The sequence below is a fragment of the Lagenorhynchus albirostris genome, chromosome 1, assembly GCF_949774975.1.
Source record: "Lagenorhynchus albirostris chromosome 1, mLagAlb1.1, whole genome shotgun sequence".
NCBI lineage: Eukaryota > Metazoa > Chordata > Mammalia > Artiodactyla > Delphinidae > Lagenorhynchus > Lagenorhynchus albirostris.
Window position 1 is genome coordinate 135,399,015 of NC_083095.1, and position 18,759 is coordinate 135,417,773.

Here is an 18,759-nt window from a genome sequence, read left to right on the forward strand (position 1 = left end):
AGTAGTTGTGGCTCACGGGCTCTAGAGCGCAGGCTCAGTAGTTGTGGTGCACGGGCTCAGTTGCTCCGCGGCATGTGGGATCTTCCTGGACCAAGGATCGAACCCGTGTCCCCTGCATTGGCAGGTGGATTCTTAATTACTGCGCCACCAGGGAAGTCCTGTAACTTCTTATATACTTTTGTTTTTTAAGTCTTCCAAGAAAACTTAATTATATTTCATTTCAGCAAATTTAGATCTTCAGAATTTTGTCTCTTCTAGTCAGAAAGCAAACTGGACAAAAATGTATGTTTCCAACCATGATTCCTGTATTTTATCCTCTGTGCACCCTAGGGTGACTTTACAATTTTTTGGAATCATTTCTGTAAAAAATAATGTTTTTTAGTTTTTTAAGTTACTTTTAAAGTTTTAAATTTCAACCAATGATACCTACTTGAACCTATGTAACATTCTTTTTTTAAAAAAAATTTTTGACTATAATGGCTTCTATATTTTTTTTAAAAAGCAGACCTTCCCAAAAGGATAAACAATTGAGATTTTCAGAGTTTCGGATTGTCCTAAAAAAAGGACATTTTAAAATGTCATTTTAACATTTATCTAGATTGTTTTTAGTTATTTTAGTATCCCAGTAATCCCAAGAATTATCACATCTTCTATCTTATCTTGACTGATATGCAGGTGAAAGTTTGGCAGGTTTCTCTGGGATCCATTCCTAGGAGTAAGCTTGCTGTAGCGTGAGGCTTCCTGTTTCCTGGGTGTTGCCGGATTGCTCTCCTAAATGGTTGTACCGGTTCACACTGCCCTCACAGTGTACCATTCAGGGAACGCTAAGGAGGTGATACACTTCCCGTGCAGCTGGCTCTTCCTCACTGCGCTCTCGTTCCTGGACGGCCTGGCTTTGGCCCATTGTGCATCTGTGGCTTGCTTTCCTCTGCTGGTCTCTTTCTCACGGTTTCACCACTCACCTAAGGTGACGTCACTCCACCCAGGCCCTGGAGCCTCAGCCTCGGGTCTCTGGTGGGCTGCAGTTATCCTGCTGCAGATGCCCCTCGGGCACCAGCGTGTCCCAGTCTCCCCCAGCCCAGCCCTCATTCCTGTGATCCGGCCTCAGGGAACCACGCTCTGCCCTCTCCGTGCCCCTGTGGGAAGCCTGTGTATTCTGACCTGACCTCTGACAGCAGAGGGGTCCGTAGGTTCATACAGACTTTACCTCTACACAGTTTTGATCCAGGCGCCCCTCTCCTCCCACCACCTTTCCTTGGTTCAGATTTTCATCACCTCTGCCCCGGGTGTGGTGGGGCCTCCATGGGGCCTTGCTTCCCCTTCAGCTTGGCCCCCTGTTTCAGGTGGAGAGATGGATCTAAAGGACAAATCCAGCCACATCACTCTCCTGCTTAAAGCCTCTTAACGCTTCTCCTTCATTGCCTGCTGCGTTTTTCAAACATGAGGAATCGGGATTGGCACTAGCTTTTTTTGTTTTTTTCATCAAATTAAGTTGAATAGAGTAGAACTGTCCTACTTTGTGGGGTTAAGTATTGTTTGTGAGTTTGTTTCTCTTCTGTGCACACAGACCAGGTGATGGCTGATGTATATTTTCTTGTGGGTCACAGACAAAGGCTGGAAAAGCCCCTGACCTGTAGGTGAGGTCTGCCCCTCAGGGACCTGGTGCTTCTGCCGGGCTGAGCTGCGTCCTTCTCACCCCTTCTGCCCAGAATCCTGTGCTCCCACTGCAGGGCTGTTCTCCTCCAGGCTTGGCTGGGACCTGTCCGGGGCTCTGTAATGCTCTGTAAACACATCTCTACCAAGCCCTGGTGGCCACAGCTATCGTAATGGTCCATACATCTGGCTTCCCCACTTGTCTTTTAGCTCCTAGAGGTCAGGCCTGAACCTGATTCAACTCTCTGCCCAGCCCTGGCCCCTGCTTGACACAGAGCATGGAGGGGTAACAGCCACCTATTTTGATATGTGTTTACCTAAGTCTCATGTAATCTTCACAGTAGCCCTGGGAGAGAGAGATCATTAACTTTTCCAGATGAGGCACAGAGCTGTCTAGAACATAATCTGCCCAAGGCCACCCAGCTAGAAAGTGGTAGAGCCGAGAGCCAGACTCAGGTCCAGCTGACTCTGGAGTCCTTGCTCCCTCACTGCCCCACACAGCCCAGTAAATATTTGGTGAATGGATGTGGTGATATCACACTTCCTCTTTGGCCCGGGACTCGGCTATATGGCCCTTTGCAGCAGCACCCTCTATTTCCACGTGGATTAGCAAGACTGACTACACCACCGGCTCTGCAGCAGCCCATTTTCATGGGGCATTCTGAGTACAGGAGTGGCTTTCAGGCCACAGAACCCACCCCCATACCCTGTGGAAAGGATGACAGTCAGGGGGCACTTGGTGAGCACCTGCAGTGTGCAAGGCAGCTGCTTCTCGGGCTCACCCCAGAGTGGGTGCAGAGCAGTCCACTCTGGGGTGAGCCCGCCACGCATTTGGAACAGCTGTGCTGCTGTGTGTTGTGATGGGCCTGCAGCCCCTCCGGGGCCCCGGATGGCCTGCTCAGTGCAGTGGCAACCCCCGTACACTTCTCCCCTTTGCTCCCTCTCCAGGTGGACCAGCGGGTGTTCAGAGACCTCATGAGTGAGAAGCTGCCTCGACTGCATGCCCACTTTGAACAGTACAAAGTGGACTACACCCTCATCACGTTCAACTGGTTTCTGGTGGTGTTTGTGGATAGCGTCGTTAGTGACATCCTCTTTAAGATATGGGACTCTTTCCTTTACGAGGGACCAAAGGTGCGTCTGCTTGCTGCATGACTCCATGGGCAGCGGCAGTGGCAGCAGAGTGGCCGGCTTAGCTGGGACGCAGGAAGGGTGCCGAGGGGCAGAGTGATCCCAGCACCAGGTGCTGCTGGAGGTTGGTCTGGGGTCGCAGGAAACTGCAGTCATTTGCTCGTTTATCAGAAACATTGAGTCTCTGCCAAACCCTGTGCCAGGCATGGGGGCTTTGATGGTTTGCAGTCTGAGCCTCAACTTCTGTCAAACAGATGGCAGTATTATCCCCACTGTATGGATGAGGACGTAGAGGCCCAGAGTAAACAGAGGATCAGGGGCAGACTCGGGGGGCCAACTTCAGAGCCCTACTGCCCACAAGCCTCCCACCCAATCTGTTTTATGTTTTAGAAAGATCAGTTTGTGAGTAACACATGATAAACTCAAATCATGTAACTAAGGGCGTGCAGTAGAAAAGAGATCCCCAGTCTCCTAGCCGTTCTTCTCAATGTCCTGTATCTTTTTTTCAAGGTATTTTATGTATATCTAAAATATGTTTTTTTAATTTATTATTTATTGGCGATAGTTTCATATCAGGGCATATAGATCTGGCTCTTTTTTTTTTTTTAAACTCTGCATAGTATCTCCTTCTACAGATGAACCAGAAATTTACATAACAGTCCCCTGATGATGGACACTTGCACTGTTTGCAGCCTTTTGCCACTTCAGACTGTGCTGCCATGACTCTTTATAATTGTCTTTCTATAGGTGCAAGTGCATCTATAGGTTTAGTCCTAGAAGTGGAAGTGCTAGGTCCAGGGTAAATCCAGAATCCAAGGACCCTGTAGTTTTCATCAAGAATGCCAAATTGCCCTGCGGAAGGGCCTTACCAATTTCTACTCCCACCGGCAAAGTTTGAGTGTGTATATTACCTCACACTCTGTCCAGTACAGTACATTATCAACTTTTTAATCTAGTCTGTCATTATTAAAAAGAATTCTCAACCAGGGCTTAAACAGTGTTCCCTATTGGGCCACAGGTAGGGATGTTAAGAGAAAGATAATCTATTTAAACTCTGTAAATATTGTTTTCTAAATAAGAAAAAGTTCAGGTTGGTGCAAGCCAGCCCGTGCCTTTACATGTGGGCGAAGCAATTTGTTCCAAAGCTGCTTGAACTTGCGGGACCACCAGGAGTCCATTCCCTCTGGCCTCAACACAGTGACCCAGAAACAAATCAGTAGAAAAAAAAAGAAAAAAAAATTTATTTTCTTTCACCATATTCAGAAGTCAGAAATTCAGACCCTAGTTTCAGTAGGTGAGATAAAAACTGCCTCTGGAGGTGGAGCTTTCTAAGAGTTTCAGAGTCAGAGGACCCTGGTTTTGATTTAATTTAAAAATTATTTCTAGTTCTGTATAGCTTATTGACTAGAAATGTGAGCTAAATGTGGAAGGATTCCACGAAGATTCTACTCCTTAAGGAAATTTTTGGTTTGGGCTGAAGTGTTGCTGAAAACCACCAAAGAGTTGAAAACTTTTTTCTATTAAGAAAGGCACTGGTGGAAATTGCACCTCAGGTCAAGTGTCTGCCCCAGGGCAGGCCGTGCAGGGAGGCCTTCCATCCCTGGAGCCGGTGCCTGGAGCCACGGTGCTTCTCTACTCATAGATTTCCCTGTCCTTTCCACAGGTCATCTTCCGCTTTGCCCTGGCACATTTTAAATACAAGGAAGAGGAGATCCTGAAATTGCAAGATTCAATGTCCATATTCAAGTATCTCCGTTACTTCACTCGCACTATCCTTGACGCTAGGTGAGTCCTTGGGGGAATCCCCAGACGTCCAGGAGGGCAGGGATCCTGACCTCTGCTTCCTCGAGAACGGACTGTCCCAGCCGTCTCAGACCCAGAGCCTTCCCAGGTGCGCAGTGGTGAGAGAGGGTGCTTCCTCCCAGGGAAAAGGGGGAAAGGAGCGGCCTCCAGAGACTAGGGAGGAACTAAGATGAAAGATGCTTTTATCCTTTATTCAACAGACATAAATCCCCGCAACCAAAGCACATTATTTGTCTAGTGATTACTTGCTGGGTATTAACCACACGGCAAGCCCTCTGCCAGGCACTGAGGATGGTAGATGAGGAACAGGCCCTGTCCTTGAAGAACCTGTGGGGAAGTGTTACGGCTGGTTTGCTCAGAGCTGTGGTGGAGGAAGCCCGGGGATGGGGCAAGTGCCAGAGGAAGGCCGGGTGACCTGGGCCAGGCAGGGGTGGTGGGGAGCGGGCAGCCCGGGCAGAGGGACTCAGGAGCCGTGTGCTCGTAGGGCTGTGGGCGCGCGGCGTGTTTGGGGGAACTGCCGCAGTGGCTCGGCCAGGGTGGGGCTGGCGCGGCAGCGATCGAGGCCGGGCGGGAGCAGAGCTGGGCTGTTAAGGCCCTTGTAGACTCTGCCCAGGATCTTGTGCTTCATCCTGAGTGTTGGGAACTTCCTGCAGGGTTAGACACCAAAAGGGCACGTCAGGTTGGAGCAGGACTGACAGCAGGAGCCCAGGGGGTCCCGGCGAGAGAGGTGGTAGCCTGCAGCGAGGTGCCCCCAGAGACAGAAAAGAGGGGGCAGATTGAAGGGGGTGGAGAAGGAATTTGAACTTCCAAGTCCCCTGGCTTTCTGGCCTGGGCAGCTGAGCGTTCGGGAATCTCTTCACCCCCTCGCTCCCCAGCCACACACTTTTTGCCTGTTCTGAGCCACCCTCGTTGTCCGTGTGTCCCCTGAACTACAGTTGGCAGCAGCTCTGGCCCTGATGACCAAGGCTGGGTTCTCCAGGGGAGTTCTGTGGGCCTGCTGCTGATTGGGCAAGTGAGGGCGCACGTCCCTGCGAACCACGGAGGCAGCGCTAACGTTCGCTGTGCCGAGGTGCTGGGAGCTGCCCGTACTGCACGGGAGTGGATCCCTGCAGCAGACTTGTGGCCTCTTGAAAACCACAGGAGTCCTTTGACTGAGAAACATTTGGAGCTTATTAATGTTTTTCAAACTCTGTTGACTGCCACCCATAATAAGAACATTTTATCTCACAACCTAGGACACACATACTGGAGTGGATGTAACTGAAACAAAAGAATTTGTTGAAATATTTCCAGTGCTTGCCAAAGATCTGTGCTGTACCCTCTGATATATTTTCTAAATACACTGTTTATTGCATACTTAAAATGCTCGTCATGACTCACTCAATTGATTCCTTGATCCACTGATGGGTGACAACCTACTTGACAGACACCAGTTCCCCCCCCCATGATATGCTCACCTGACGGGGAGGGAGGGCTTCTCTCCTTGGCTGAGGTAGGGAGAGGTGGTTGGGCAGCGTCCAGGCCTCTGGTCAGCCAGGAGGGGCTGAGGGCTCCGGGGCTGCAGGAGTCTCGTGGCAGGAGAGCATGTGGGGCCGGAGAGGGGGGAAGGAGGACCATTCCCCTGTGGTTCTCTTGAGTGAGGCCAAGGGACCAGGGAGGTGGACGCTGGGAGAAGGTGCCGGCTGAGGCCACACCTGGCTTCCTTGGATATCACCACTATCGTTAGGATCTTTTACTTGGGAAGTAGATTTTCAAGATGTTTTCAAGCTTATTGCTATATCAACAATAATAGGATATCCAAGAATAATGTTTGCCTGTGAAAGATTGATGCTGAGTCCTGGGGTGAACCTTGAGAGCGTTTGTTAATCTCACATCGGGTCAAGATGACAGGAGTGGCGTTCAGTGAACTTCACTCCAACAGCTAATGCGTGTGGAGGGCATCCTGCTCAGCCCCTAACAGTGTTGTGTGGGTTGTCAGTGCTGCCGGGTGGCAGAGACGCAAGGGGTGGTGGGCCTGGCTGGGATACGGTCAGCCCTGCGCACTCCTGCAGCGCCACCTGGTGAGTGGCTTTCGTGCAGTTTCCTGTCAGTTTGCCACAGGAAGTCTGCGTCCACTGGACCCAGAGTTCCCTGTGCGGCGGGATCACCTGTGGGTGTTGTTTGGACTGCAGATGCCCTGGCCCCACCTCTGGACTGGGGCCCCAGTATTTTAATAAGCTCCCCAGACTAGCGGTTCCAAGGAGCCTCGACCTGCAGCGCCCTGATTGGTTCTGCGAGGAGGAGGCAGGCGACTGAGTGAGATGTGGTCAGGGGTGTGGTGCAACGAGATTAGACCCGTCTCTGAATCAGGACCTTCCGGGGCCTCGCAGGCGCCAGGCGTTGTCTTCTGAACATAGCTGACACAGGGCACCTTCTCATCTCTCCACCGCACCTGCCAGGCCCGAGGCAGAGCGGTGTGCGGTCCCCCATGCTGCCCCAGCCTGCGCTGACGGTGGCTGCCTGACGGAGGCAGCGGACAGTATCAATCCAATGCCGTGCTTTCTGTAGCAGGGAAGGGCCTGGACACTTGGATTTAAGGTGTATGGAGTCTGTGACTAATAGCTGTTGGAGAAAAGGGGCTGGTCATGCAGGCCTGGTTCCCAGTCCCCAGCCAGCACTTTGTTTCACAGAGACCCACACTGAGTAGGCCTTTCCTGCTCACGAGTTCTAGAACATGCTCTGGGGAGCTCGGCTCTTAAAGCCAGCCTTTCTGACCCTTTACCTCCTTGCAGGAGCATCCTCTGGCTTGGAGTGAAGCATGTCTAAGGTGTGAGTGTTTAAAAATATAAGAGGGAGGGACTTCCTTGGTGGTCCGGTGGCTAAGACTCCGTGTTCCCAGGGCAGGGGGCCTGGGTTTGATCCCCGGTCAGGGAACTAGATCCCGCATGCCACGGCTAAGACCCGGTGCAGCCAAATAAACAAAATAAATAAATAAAATTTGAAAATGTATGTAAGAGGGAGGGATGCTAAGGGCATGTACGCGTCACAGTAAAGCACTCCACGTGGTGGGGCAGCGGCAGGAGCAAACGGTTTGTTTTCTGACAGGCGGGGAGGAAGTCCTGTGACACTGCTGTTTCATCACAGCCTCTCCCGGGTCTGCAAGAGCACCAGGCCTTAGATCCCTGCTGCTGGGGCCGGCAGAAGGGAGGCGGGGGCTTAGTGTGCGAGGAACCGGCTTCTGTGACACCACCAGACGGCTGTGGCTGCCGTGATTAGCGCTGGAAGCCCTTAGCCAGGCCTTGGGCACTTTCTAGTCCTGTTTTTATTAAACCGCTGGCCAGTGGTTAGGGGCAAGGTACCGTGATTTTAAAGTATTTACTGTAGATGGGTGCCTTGACCTGGGGATAGTACGAAACCCACAATCAGCACGTCTCTCTGTAGACTGCGTCTTGACACGACACCTGTCACACCACTGAGTCTGACCGTTATCCCCAGGTTTGCTCGGGCATCCGTGCATCCATTCACGCCGCGTCAGTCTGTCCAGTGACAGAGCCTTTCTGAGCGCACCCGGCGCCAGGCCTCATGCTGGTTCCGAGGACTCAGAGGCACGTGGCCCCCACCATCACCGAGCAAGTGCCAGACCCCGTCCTTGTGCTCACGGGCGGCAACTTGAGTAACCCCATGCCCAGGAGGCAGCACCGCTGTTATCTGAACGTACAGATGAGGAATTGGGGGCTGGAAAGGGGGGTCACTTTCCCTGTTCTGCGTCCCATGGGGAGCGTGTGGTGGAGCTGGCGTCTGGATCCAGGCCGGCGTTCGGGGGCTGCCCCTGCAGCCTCTGCGTGAGCGCTGGCCTCCGAGTGACATATCTACATCGGGCCCTCGACGTGGTGTCCGGGGTCCGCCTCCCCACACCCCCAGGCCTCCAGGCTGGGCTGAAATGAGTGCTGTGTGTGAGCTCTCGCCTGAGCCCCCCTGATGCTCTGTCTCTGTGCTGTGTCCTGCCAGGAAGCTGATCGGTATCTCCTTTGGGGACCTGAACCCATTCCCCCTGCGCCAGATCCGGAACCGGCGCACCTACCACTTGGAGAAGGTCCGGCTGGAGCTGACGGAGCTGGAGGCCATCCGGGAGGACTTCCTGCGTGACCGGGACACCAGCCCTGACAAGGGCGAGCTGGTCAGCGACGAGGAGGAGGACTCCTGAGTGCCACCACTCGCAGCCCGCGACGCCGCTCTTCCTGCCTTCACAACCAAAGTGTGCCAAAAGGGTGAACTGCAGAGATGTTTCTGCTCGTTTCAAAGCCAGAATGTAACATCCGTGGTCTCTGGAGGTCTGCTGGGCAGATGTCCAAAGCCACACTGCACTTTCTCATTTCCACTCGGGGTGGGGGTCTAATCTGTTTACAGCCGTCTTCATGCCATGGCACGTGGCTACCGTATCCCGTCATGCTTTCCGCCTGATCAGTGCATCGCTAGGCTTATAGCTGGCAATTTTCAAGAGCCTATTTACAGCGTGTCAGCTTTGTTGGTGACTCTGTGCTTAGAGAACCTTACGTGGGCCATCTCCCCTTGTGGTACCTCCCGTACGTCGTGGGCCGTGTTTTAAACAGTTGCTGTGGAGGGTGCCCACTGCACTTCACACACTGCTGGGCCAGAGTCTGACTGCTTTGGGTGGCATAAGGTTGGTGTGAATAAAGGAACTTCCTTAGGAAAGCAAGCACATCCCTCTTTCAGAAACGGCCTATAGAAAGCCCACAGACCTTCTGCTGGTGGCTTCAGGGTGCTGGCCGTGCCCCGTTTCTGGGATAGCTTTTGCCCTTCCACGCACAGCCTTTCAGATAGTAACTCCCAACCTGCTGGCTCTCCAGACACCACACGCTCACTGTCCGCATGGCTCCACGAGGCTCTGTGCAACCCTCTTCTTTCCATCTGAGAGTTGACCCTTGGTTCGTTCTACCCGTGTGGATGGGATTCCAAGGAAACTGTGGATCGTCATCCTACAAAGCAGGCCCACCCTGGGTTGAGGGGACGGAGGGAGCTTTTCCGGGGGTGCTTTGCAGGGCAACGGTGCAGCTGCAGAGTGAATGCCGTTGGGCAGCTGGGAACTGTGGCTTCCTCGGGAACAGCCAGTGTGTCTGGCTGGGACGGCAGGAGGCCGGCTGCCAGGGCCTGGGCTGGGAAGCCTTCACCTGAGGTCAAAGCTTTGGCGAGCCCTCCCAGACGCGTCCCCTCCCCACTGCCACTCGGGGGCATCCTTGTTCTCAGCAGCTGGCCTCCCCTGTGGGGTCACCATTGCTCCCAGTATGTGAGGCTGCCTAGGTAATTCTGGGACTTAGAGCACTACCTTTTTGAAGGCCTGGAAAGAGGCTTTGCGCAAGGAAGGTTATTTTTGCTTAATCACTCTGGACCATCCCTGACGTGTAGATAAGAGACAGTGTTTCCTGGACAGTATTACTCAAATAGGAAAGAAAATTTGACACGGATTTTTTTACACTACCTGGAAAAAATTGGAAATAATCCTTAGTTGATACAAAACACAGACTATTGAAGCAGTGTAGTTTGAAGCAGCACTTTTTTCATAAGCATTTTTTTTTTTTTTCCTGTCAACCTTCTAGCAGTATCATAGCTAGGATGGCATTTCAGCGTATTAGACTAAGCTCAACTTTTCTGTGGTCAAGCTGGTTAATTTGATTTCTTGCTGTGTACAGGGAGCTGGCCTCTGTATGTAGCCAAAAGCCTTCGTCTGTTTTCAGGTGTCAGGAACATACTTTATCATCGTTTTGGTCTTTGGGAGCAGCTGTTTGAGGCCTGCCGTTTTCAGGAAGTTGCCTTGTGAGTTGGGCTGCGGCCTCGCCACTCTGCACAGACCCCCGCAGGACCACTGGGGCTGCTGGAGACCGCCTCCCGGCCCCCACCTCCCACACCTGCTGTCAGCCTAGCGGCCAGCAGCCCAGGAGGTGCAGTAGGAATGGGGTTGGGGCCCCACAGGTCAGCTCCAGCTTCCTTGAGACTTCAGTTTCCAAGCTGATTTCCCCCTGGAACTGCTGTGTCCTGTGGGCTAAAATGCTGCCTTTAGGAATATGCTTGTTTTGTCTGTTCTGCCTTGAAAAGACTCATCTTAAAAGCACCTGAGTTGGGCCCAGGGACCAGCTGTGTGCGGCCGGTGTCAGCCGTGCCCTGAGCGGTGGTGGCGTGTTAGTATTTCCAGGCTGTTAGCATCGGTGGTCAGGCAGTGGGCGTGGGAGAGCAGAGAGATCGTGGAGGAAGTGGACCAGGAACCCTTGCTAGGAGGTTCTCCTCTCTGGAATAAAGCGCTAGGTGTCTAGAGGGAGGGAGAGGGAATGCTTGGCCCGATTCCAGACTGGGGACGGGATGGAGCTGATTCCTTCCTCCAGAATTGTAGGGTTTGGTCCCACTATTTTGAGCCAATGCGTCCCCTCTCCTTGTGCTGTTGAGGAAAGAGCTGCTCTGTACCCTCCAGTGCCTCCCCTGCTGGTCCCATGGGGAGGGCCCTTCTGACAGGTGCTAGCCTAGGGTGGGGCAGCCTCCAGCCTGCTTCCCAGGCACACACACCATGGCCAAGGGGAGCCGTGCTCATCACACCAGGTGGGAACTGCCAGCTTCCATGTTGGTGAGTTGTTCTGTGTGGGTTGAACATTTGTTAATACTTTTGTATATTTTCACTACAGTTTATATTTTTATAGGCTATTTTTATCACGGTTTTCTAGATTATGTACATCTATTTTATATAACAAGTCCTTCTGCGTGCACGACTCCTTTGTGCGTATTTATGTAAACCTGAGCGTCCGGAATCGCTCTGCACCTCTGTGCCATCTCTGACCTCTAGCCTTGACCATCACTGACTTCTCCTTATGTATGCATGGGCCCACTTCTTACCCCAGGTAGCCTCGGGGCTACTTGCAGTCATGCCGACAGCTATCCGACAGCAGCCAAGACTGCTGAGTGCTGGGAACAATTCTGGTTTCTACATTATATTGATATAGGAAGTACTCTAGGCAAATAGCCAGTCCTTTTTTTTTTTTTTTAAACTAAATGTATTACTGCACAAATCCCTCCTCCTCACTTTGCACGGTGTTGCCTTTCTGCCTGTGTTCTGGGCAGCTGGGCATGCCTGGGGCCCTCCTTGCGGGCAGGAGGCTGGATGCCAGCAGTGGAGGACTCCGGGCGGGCGTTGCCAAGTGACTTTTTCCTTTTATGTCACAGCAGCTTCTGTGCTTATCTTCAAGTTAAATTTTGGAATTGTCATACTAAAAGGCAAAATAAACAACTAATTTGTATAACCTTCTGGTTTGAAATGCAGTTACAGTCACTTGTGATGGGACTCAGCCCCAAGGGCTCGGAAGTGCCTCAGGGCTTATGGGGGGCGCGGGGGAGGGGGGGGGCTCTTCACCTTCCAGCTGGGTGTTCCTGCATCCCTGTCTTTGGTTTGCTCTGGGCAGGTGGGACAGAATGCCTGGGAGGCCCTTGAAGCCATGGCCAAGCTGCAGGTGAGGGCTGGAGGCACTGGGTTTGGCCGAGAGCCAGGAGCTGGAGTTCCCTGTGTCCGGAGCAACCCCCAGCCACAGGGTGGCAAGCACCCCTCCTTCCACCAGCTGTGACGTGCCCTGCCTGAGTCATGGGTTGTTTGCCTCCTGCCTAGGCTGACAGCTCAGTCCCAGCTGCCACCTGGGACACCACTCCCCGCACCCCCCATCATCAGAAAAACACGAGAATGATTAAGACCAAATGTCTTTCTACAGTGTGATGGTGGCGGGGGAGGGGGGAGCTCCAGTGAGGATTCCCAGACAGAGCAGACTGTTGAGTCTGTATCCTCCTGGGACACGGATTCAGTGAGGCTGGGGGGTTCCTGAGGTCACAGCACACAGCAGTGGCACAGCTGTGACTGGGACCTGAGTGCTAGCCCCCGCTCAGTGTGTGGGTCAGGGGCCCACAAGTAGAGGCCCTGCCCCCTGTCCCTTGTAAGGGGTTGCTCTTGTGACAGTGCAAATCCCTAGGAAGACATTACTCACACCATGGGTCTCCAGGGTATCCTCTGGCCAGCCGGGCTGCTGCAGACAGACAGGAAGCAAGCCTGACACCCCTCCACTCTCAGACAGTGCGGTGACGCTTGAACTCACGCAAGCCCCAGACTGCTCTCTGTGCAAAGCTACCGTGGGGCCTGCTCGGGCCATCTTCCTACCTGGTCAGAGGGGTCAGCTGCTAGAGGTGGCCCAGAGCTCGGAGCAGGAGATGACGGGAGCTTGAGGCCTGTGTAGTCAGGGCATATGCCCTGTGCCAGTCACCTCCCTCTCAGAGCCTTGGGCTTCTCATCTGAAAATGGGGTACTCACTCCAGCCCCATGGAGTGTGTTGATGATTAAATAGGGTGTGATGTGCGATCAGAGAATGGGAAATGGGAGAGCTGGGCACTCCAGCACCCTTCTGACCCTTGGAGGGGCCAGCCCTGGGACAGACACGTGCTGATTGCTTCAGCCTCTGGTACTGTTTCTTGGTCTCAGTCCCCAAGGAGTGATTTTCATTCCCCCTCCGCCCCCCCCCCCCACACACCCAAGCTGTGAGTAGCCACCACACGCAGAGCTCCAGAACCACCATTCACATCACAGTCTGTGAACGGCGGACACCGTAGACTAGAATGAGTGGTGGTCCCCCATTTGGAGAAAAGGGATAAACCCCTTCCAGGAGTAGGACTTGTGAGCAGATTGTAAAACGGTCCAGTCCGAGGCTCATGGTGAGAGGTAAGGGCTGGCGCCTGCACAGGTCACTTCCTGGAGACAGTGTCTAGCCGCCTCCGGCCTCCTCACGCCTCACCAGGGCCCGGGACACCTTCAGAGCACCTCATGCGCATCTGCTCCCTGGTGTGTTCACCACAGTCTGACTCCATGGAACTAAGTGTGGCAGGCAGGGAAGGGCTGGCGTGGCAGGTGCTGGGGAGCCGGACCACATGTCAACATAGCAAGAGCCCAGCGCCTGGGATTGTCAGTGAGGAAGAAGCCCCCGTACGTCCTGGCCTCAACTGGCCCAGCCCCACCGCTGAGTACAGAGAAGATGAAAGAAAGGGACAAGTGGGGGCCGAGAAGGGTGTGTCTGGCCAGACAGCCCCTCCCTCCATCCCTTTGGTGCAGATAAAGAGTTAAGAGTTAACAGATGAAGCAGAGGGGGCCGGGGATGTGTCCATGGGGTTCACTCCAGGGGGCAGTCCCTGCTGGTGACCAGATGGGCCTTGCTCCTCTAAGGGCGTGTGGCTCAATCCCTGTGAAACACGAGTCTCTGGTGAAGACCGCAGAGTGGGGACATGGGGGAAAGGGCTGGGGGGCCTGGGCAGGGGGCATGAAGTGGAGGTGTGGAAGGATTGTGAGTAGGGACCAGCACCCCCGGGCCTCTGCCAGGCTGCGCCTGGTGCCCAGAAAACGCTCCTGCCGCCTGTTACCCGGCCGTCTGAAGCCCTGCACACACCGCCTCTAGGAAGCCCTCCTCCGCTCTGCTCCCTCAGGCCTTCCTGCCCACATGGGCTCTGCTCCCTTCTCCCCTGTGGGCCTCCCAGAGGAGCAGATGGAAAGATGCTGTCGGCCGCAGCAGAGGTGTAGGTTCTGACTTGAAATTCCCCTAATCCAAGAGGAAGCCAAGCTGTACTTCGAAACGGCAGATGCCTGTTTATGTGTAACAATAACAATAATAATAATAAATGTTAGGCAAACTGTTAGAATAAAAAAATACCTTTTCTGAGGGGGAAGGGTCCCCAGCCTGCCACTGTCGGGGGGCCGGGTTAGCACCATTAGGGCGCGAGGGGCGGGGCTCCACCGCAGCCCATGCTGGGCACCGAGGTCCTGCTGGGCGCTGAGGTCCGTGCATCGGTCTGGCTGTGCATCCTGGCCGCGGGGGGCCGGGGTGTGGGTCAGCGGCGGGCGACCCGCTGACGGCCGCGGGAGGGGGCACCACGGCCGGGTGGGGGACAGGAGCGGCAGCACTGGGTGCGGACGGTGGGCAGCTGGCAGCGGCCCAGCAGGCGCAGCGTCTCGCAGAAACTGAAGGACAGGCGATCGCGCTCGCAGCCTAGGGCTGGAGGGGGGGCGGTCAGGACCAGCAGGCGGGCACCGGAACCGCCCCCCTCCTCCCACCTGCACCCAGGGTGGAGGGGCTTCCCTGAGATTTTAGCTGGGCCTTAAGGAGACCTGCAGCCACCCCCAGAGCATCGGCCTCCTGTTTCTGGAGGGGCTCCCCTAGGCCTGAGTTACAGATCTCCTGCTGTTGTCCTGTCCCACCTGCCCTTGGCCTAGGCCCCCGCCTCCAGGACTGGAGAACTGGCCCTGCTGGGCTCAGGTTTCCAGAGGAAAGGCCCCGAGACCCCAGTCCTGACCGCCTCAGGTGCTCACGAGAAGCCAGAGAGCCTGCCACCCCTCTCGGTCCCTGACCCTGCGAGACCTGACAAGACGGGGCACACAACGGAAGTCCCAGGTGCCTCCTGCCAGCCTACAGTGGCCTCTGCCCCACACCCCCTGCCCAAATGCACCTGTCCTGCCAGACCTCCCTGGCCCTGCAGCCATGGGCTGTACTCAGCTTCAGCTTCCGGGTCACACACAGAACAGTCCCATCAGCCGTCAGAGCAGGTGTGGCCTGGGCCATCAGCCCGTCAGCAGAGCCCAGGCCTCTTGAGGAGGGCCAAAGGGAGGCTGCCTGCCCGGGGCTGAGGCCTGGAGGGCCCTCCTGCCCTGTGCTTATCAGAGCTATTTTGGGAAGTGGCTTGCTTCCAGCCTCCCGGCCTTGCTCCCGCTGCCTGTGACAGCCCCCAGCTGCCGCCTGGCCCTCTCACTTCAGCAGACATCCCAGGGGAGGAGAAGCAGGAAGGCAACTGGCAGCCCTGTCCCTGGGATGTCCCTGGGGCCCGGCAGAAGGCATGAGGCAACGGGCAGCCTCCTCCACCCTGGCTCTCAGCAGCAGCTCTAACCTGCACATCTGCAGACCTGCATCCTGTTCCCACTGTGTGACCTCAGGCAAGTTACTTAACTTCTCAAGGGGCCCCAGTTCCCTCCGCTGCCAGTAACCCCACCTCCACAGGCAAACGGATGTGGCCGTGCTATGTCAGCTGCCTCACCGTGATGACCAAGTTTCCAGGCTTTCCAAACGTCCTGCCACACAGCCCCACAGATCATCAAAACATCCTGGGGACTCCAGGGTCTCGGCATGCAAGTCACTTCCTTGGCTGGCCTCCACCCTTAAACGCGCTTGGGTGCCAGCAGCTACCTTGGGGCTGTGTGCAGGAGGCACGGGGGCGCTTGCTGGATGAATGCTGAGGGCTGGGCGCTTGGGGTGGGTGGAATTTCTGCTGGGCCTTGAGGTAATGGGATTTGGGGCAGGAAGCCTATCCCTCCCAGTGGTGTGGCCAGCAAGGGATGGCAGTGGCTAGTCCGGGCTTGCCCAAGGGCTACCAAGGAGCCAGTCACTGGTACAGGATGCAGACTGCGGCAGGTCCCTGGGGGCCCTGGATGCCAGAGGGCCAAGGACTCTGTCCTAGGGTGGCTCTGGCCTAGGGGCAGGAGTCAGACAGCTGATAGGCATAGGAGCTGCTGCATTCTCTTGACTGACAAGGTAGCCTAGGCGTTCTTCCTGACCTCATGACGGGGGATGATAGTGTCCACGAGGGAGAGGAAGAAGCCAACCTTCCCTGAGCACTTCCTGGGCTCTTCACCCCAAGACCTCATTTATGAGGATGGGGGTTGTCTGCCCCTTTATGCGTAAGACAGGGAAGTGGAGCCCAAGACCATAGAGCTGGTGATGGGAGGCCAGGTGTGACTCCAGGGCCAGTTTCCTGTGCTCAGCACAGCTGGGGGTGGCTAGGGGTGGCTGGAGGTGGCTGGGCTGCAGGAAGGAAGTGTGTGTGTGCGTGTGTGTGTGTGTGCATGCGTGTGTGCGTGCACGCGTGTGCATGTGCATGTGTGCGCGTGCGTGTGTGCGTGTGCGCGTGTCTATGTCCAGAGCCACCTCTGCCACAAGCTCTTCCTCTAGGACCCAGCTGGCCAGGAAGCCACCAGCTGCTGGGAGCTAGCAGGACCCTAGGCGGGAAGCCCCTTCATGCGGTTACACTGCTCACTCTGGGCAGCCCTCCTCTGGCCAGGAGATGGACGGGCCAGAGCTGGGGATGGGGGCTCACCCAGGCCTGAGCTCCACACAGTTTCAGGAACATCCCTGGCCTCACTCTGGGAACGGGGGGTAACTGAGACCCCTGAGCTAAAGAAAGCTGCCTGCGGGGCTGGACTCCCCTTGGCTCTGACCCCAACACAGCCCCAGCCTCTGCGTGGCTCCCTGTCAGTCAGCCAGTGCTGTAGGGGGACGGTTCCATGACTCTCCATCTCCCCACCGTCCACCCTGCCCACCCCCCGCCCAGCAGACAGCCGGGTGGGGCACTCACGCGGAGGCTCAGTGAGCTCACAGTCCTGGGTGCCGCATGGCCGCGAGCTCTCGGGCCAGGCCTCGTGGCCACACTGGTCGCTGTCCTCCTCAGGCAGCCCAGTCTGGGTGTTGACGCACTTGACCAGGCGCCGCTGGACGCCACCACCGCAGGGGGCTGAGCACTGTGGGGAGCGCGGGAGGGGTGAGCATCCTCTTACCAGCCCTGCAGGGGGGCATCCCAGGCGCGTCCCCAGGGCAGCTGCTGCCTTCTCCAGGAAGCCTAGCTCACGGTTCCCAGCCCCATCTCTCCAGCCTCCTCAGAGGGTCGGTCCTGTCCCCAGAGGCCACTAGGTGTTCGCTTGCAGGAACTGCGTCTGCAGAGCGGAGGGGGAAGCTGCCAGCCCCTCACACGGGACGGGACACGCCTGAGAGGCCTGGGCAGTGGCTCCGGGGCTGGAGGACCTGCTGCAGCCCATGGGCAGTGCAAGGAAGGGAGAGAAAGTTTCTCAAACAGGGCCCACCATCCCAAGTCAGGCTTTGTTCTTATCAGTTGGGGTCTGATGTTTTTAAAAAGCCGTAAAAATAAATTTAATCTGTGCCAACATCGTGCCAGGCCCTGTGCTAAATGCCTCACTGTGTGAGAGGAGCATCTAATGCTCACAACCCCACTCTACAGATGAGAAGACAGAGGCCTGGCGAGGTAAAGCAACCTGCCCAGGGTCCCTCAGCAGCCAGTGGGACAAGGACTGAGATTCCCAAACAGGCCTGGCAGGAAGTGTCCTGCCCAGCTGAGGCCTCACTGGCCACTCCCGTACCCCCTCCGCCAGTCTGGTCTTTGCTTAGTCTCCTGAACATCCTGTGTCTGTCACTCCTGCCCCAGGACTTTGCATCTGCTGCTCCCGTATGCCTCTCCTTCACATCACAAACCCCTCCAGTCTCGCTCTGAAGTCCCCTCCCCAGAAGGCCTTCCCTGACATCACAGCGCACATCCCTTTTTTTTTTAAGTCTGTCTCCCTGGCGGGCTGTAAGCTTCAGCAGGGTGGGGACCTCATCGGGCCACCACTGTATCTGCAGGGACCACAGAGAGCCTGGCATACAGGACACACTCAACAACTCCCTAGCGTGAACAAAGGTCTGATGGATGCCTGCTGACATGAGTGCCCCCTCTGCACGTCCTCCCCGCACGAAACCCCGCGCCGGCTCACCTGGCCCCAGGGCCCCACCACCCACTGCGTACAGGGGTGGGTGTTGCAAGGCCGTGTGCTGTTGGGTCTCAGCGCCTCCTCACAGAGGCCCGGCTCTGGGCACGTCACCAGACGCTGCTGCTCACCACCGCCGCAGGCCTCGGAGCACTAGGAGGGCCGGGGAAGGGGTCTGGGCACTGCTAGGCTCTGAGGACACCCCCGCTCCCATCCCAGACCCCCAGGCCTCACCTCCCTCCAGGAAGAGATGTACCAGCTGAGGCAGGGCTGGGCCCCGCAGGGCCGGCGGGCAGGTGGCTTGGCAGGCCCCGGCTGGCAGTGGAAGGGCCGCAGCGGCTGGAGGTCCCGTGTGTCCACACACTGCACGTCCCGCACGGAGGAACCCCCGCCACAGCTGCGGGAGCACTGGAGGCCGAGGGTCCCGCGTGTGGATACACCACCACCACGTGCACGCACACGAGGATGCGGTGAGGGCTGTGGCAGGGCGAGCGTTGGGCACTCTCACCCCCACCCGCGGCAAGTCCCTTAAGGGCCCCAGGGAGAAGCCATGGCTGACCAGCCTTGGGCGGCGGGTGGCGTGGCCAGGG

The 18,759-nt window shown here is 56.0% G+C and overlaps 2 protein-coding genes across 5 annotated transcripts in view; one reads left to right on the top strand and one right to left on the bottom strand.

The window, feature by feature from the left end:
- TBC1D2B (TBC1 domain family member 2B) overlaps nt 1-11,871 on the top strand; it is an 87,492-nt gene extending 75,621 nt beyond the window's left edge. Inside the window, exons 11-13 of one of the 2 annotated variants that reach the window (XM_060155118.1) lie at nt 2,602-2,787; nt 4,448-4,569; nt 8,575-11,871. In XM_060155118.1, coding sequence (XP_060011101.1) covers nt 2,602-2,787; nt 4,448-4,569; nt 8,575-8,770 — 504 coding nt within the window. In that variant the 3' untranslated portion in view covers nt 8,771-11,871. The other variant, XM_060155127.1, reaches the window with a different exon arrangement.
- A 2,340-nt stretch (nt 11,872-14,211) lies between these two features.
- The window catches only part of ADAMTS7 (ADAM metallopeptidase with thrombospondin type 1 motif 7), a 57,237-nt gene continuing 52,689 nt past the window's right edge, over nt 14,212-18,759 (bottom strand). For 2 of the 3 annotated variants that reach the window (XM_060155198.1, XM_060155190.1), the window contains 4 exons: nt 18,404-18,577; nt 18,176-18,322; nt 16,990-17,152; nt 14,212-14,642 (listed from right to left, as the gene is read on the bottom strand). In XM_060155198.1, the coding sequence (XP_060011181.1) occupies nt 14,479-14,642; nt 16,990-17,152; nt 18,176-18,322; nt 18,404-18,577 (648 nt within the window). In that variant the 3' untranslated portion in view covers nt 14,212-14,478. Of the gene's footprint in view, nt 14,643-16,989; nt 17,153-18,175; nt 18,323-18,403; nt 18,578-18,759 lie in introns of those variants that run through there. The other variant, XR_009541621.1, reaches the window with a different exon arrangement.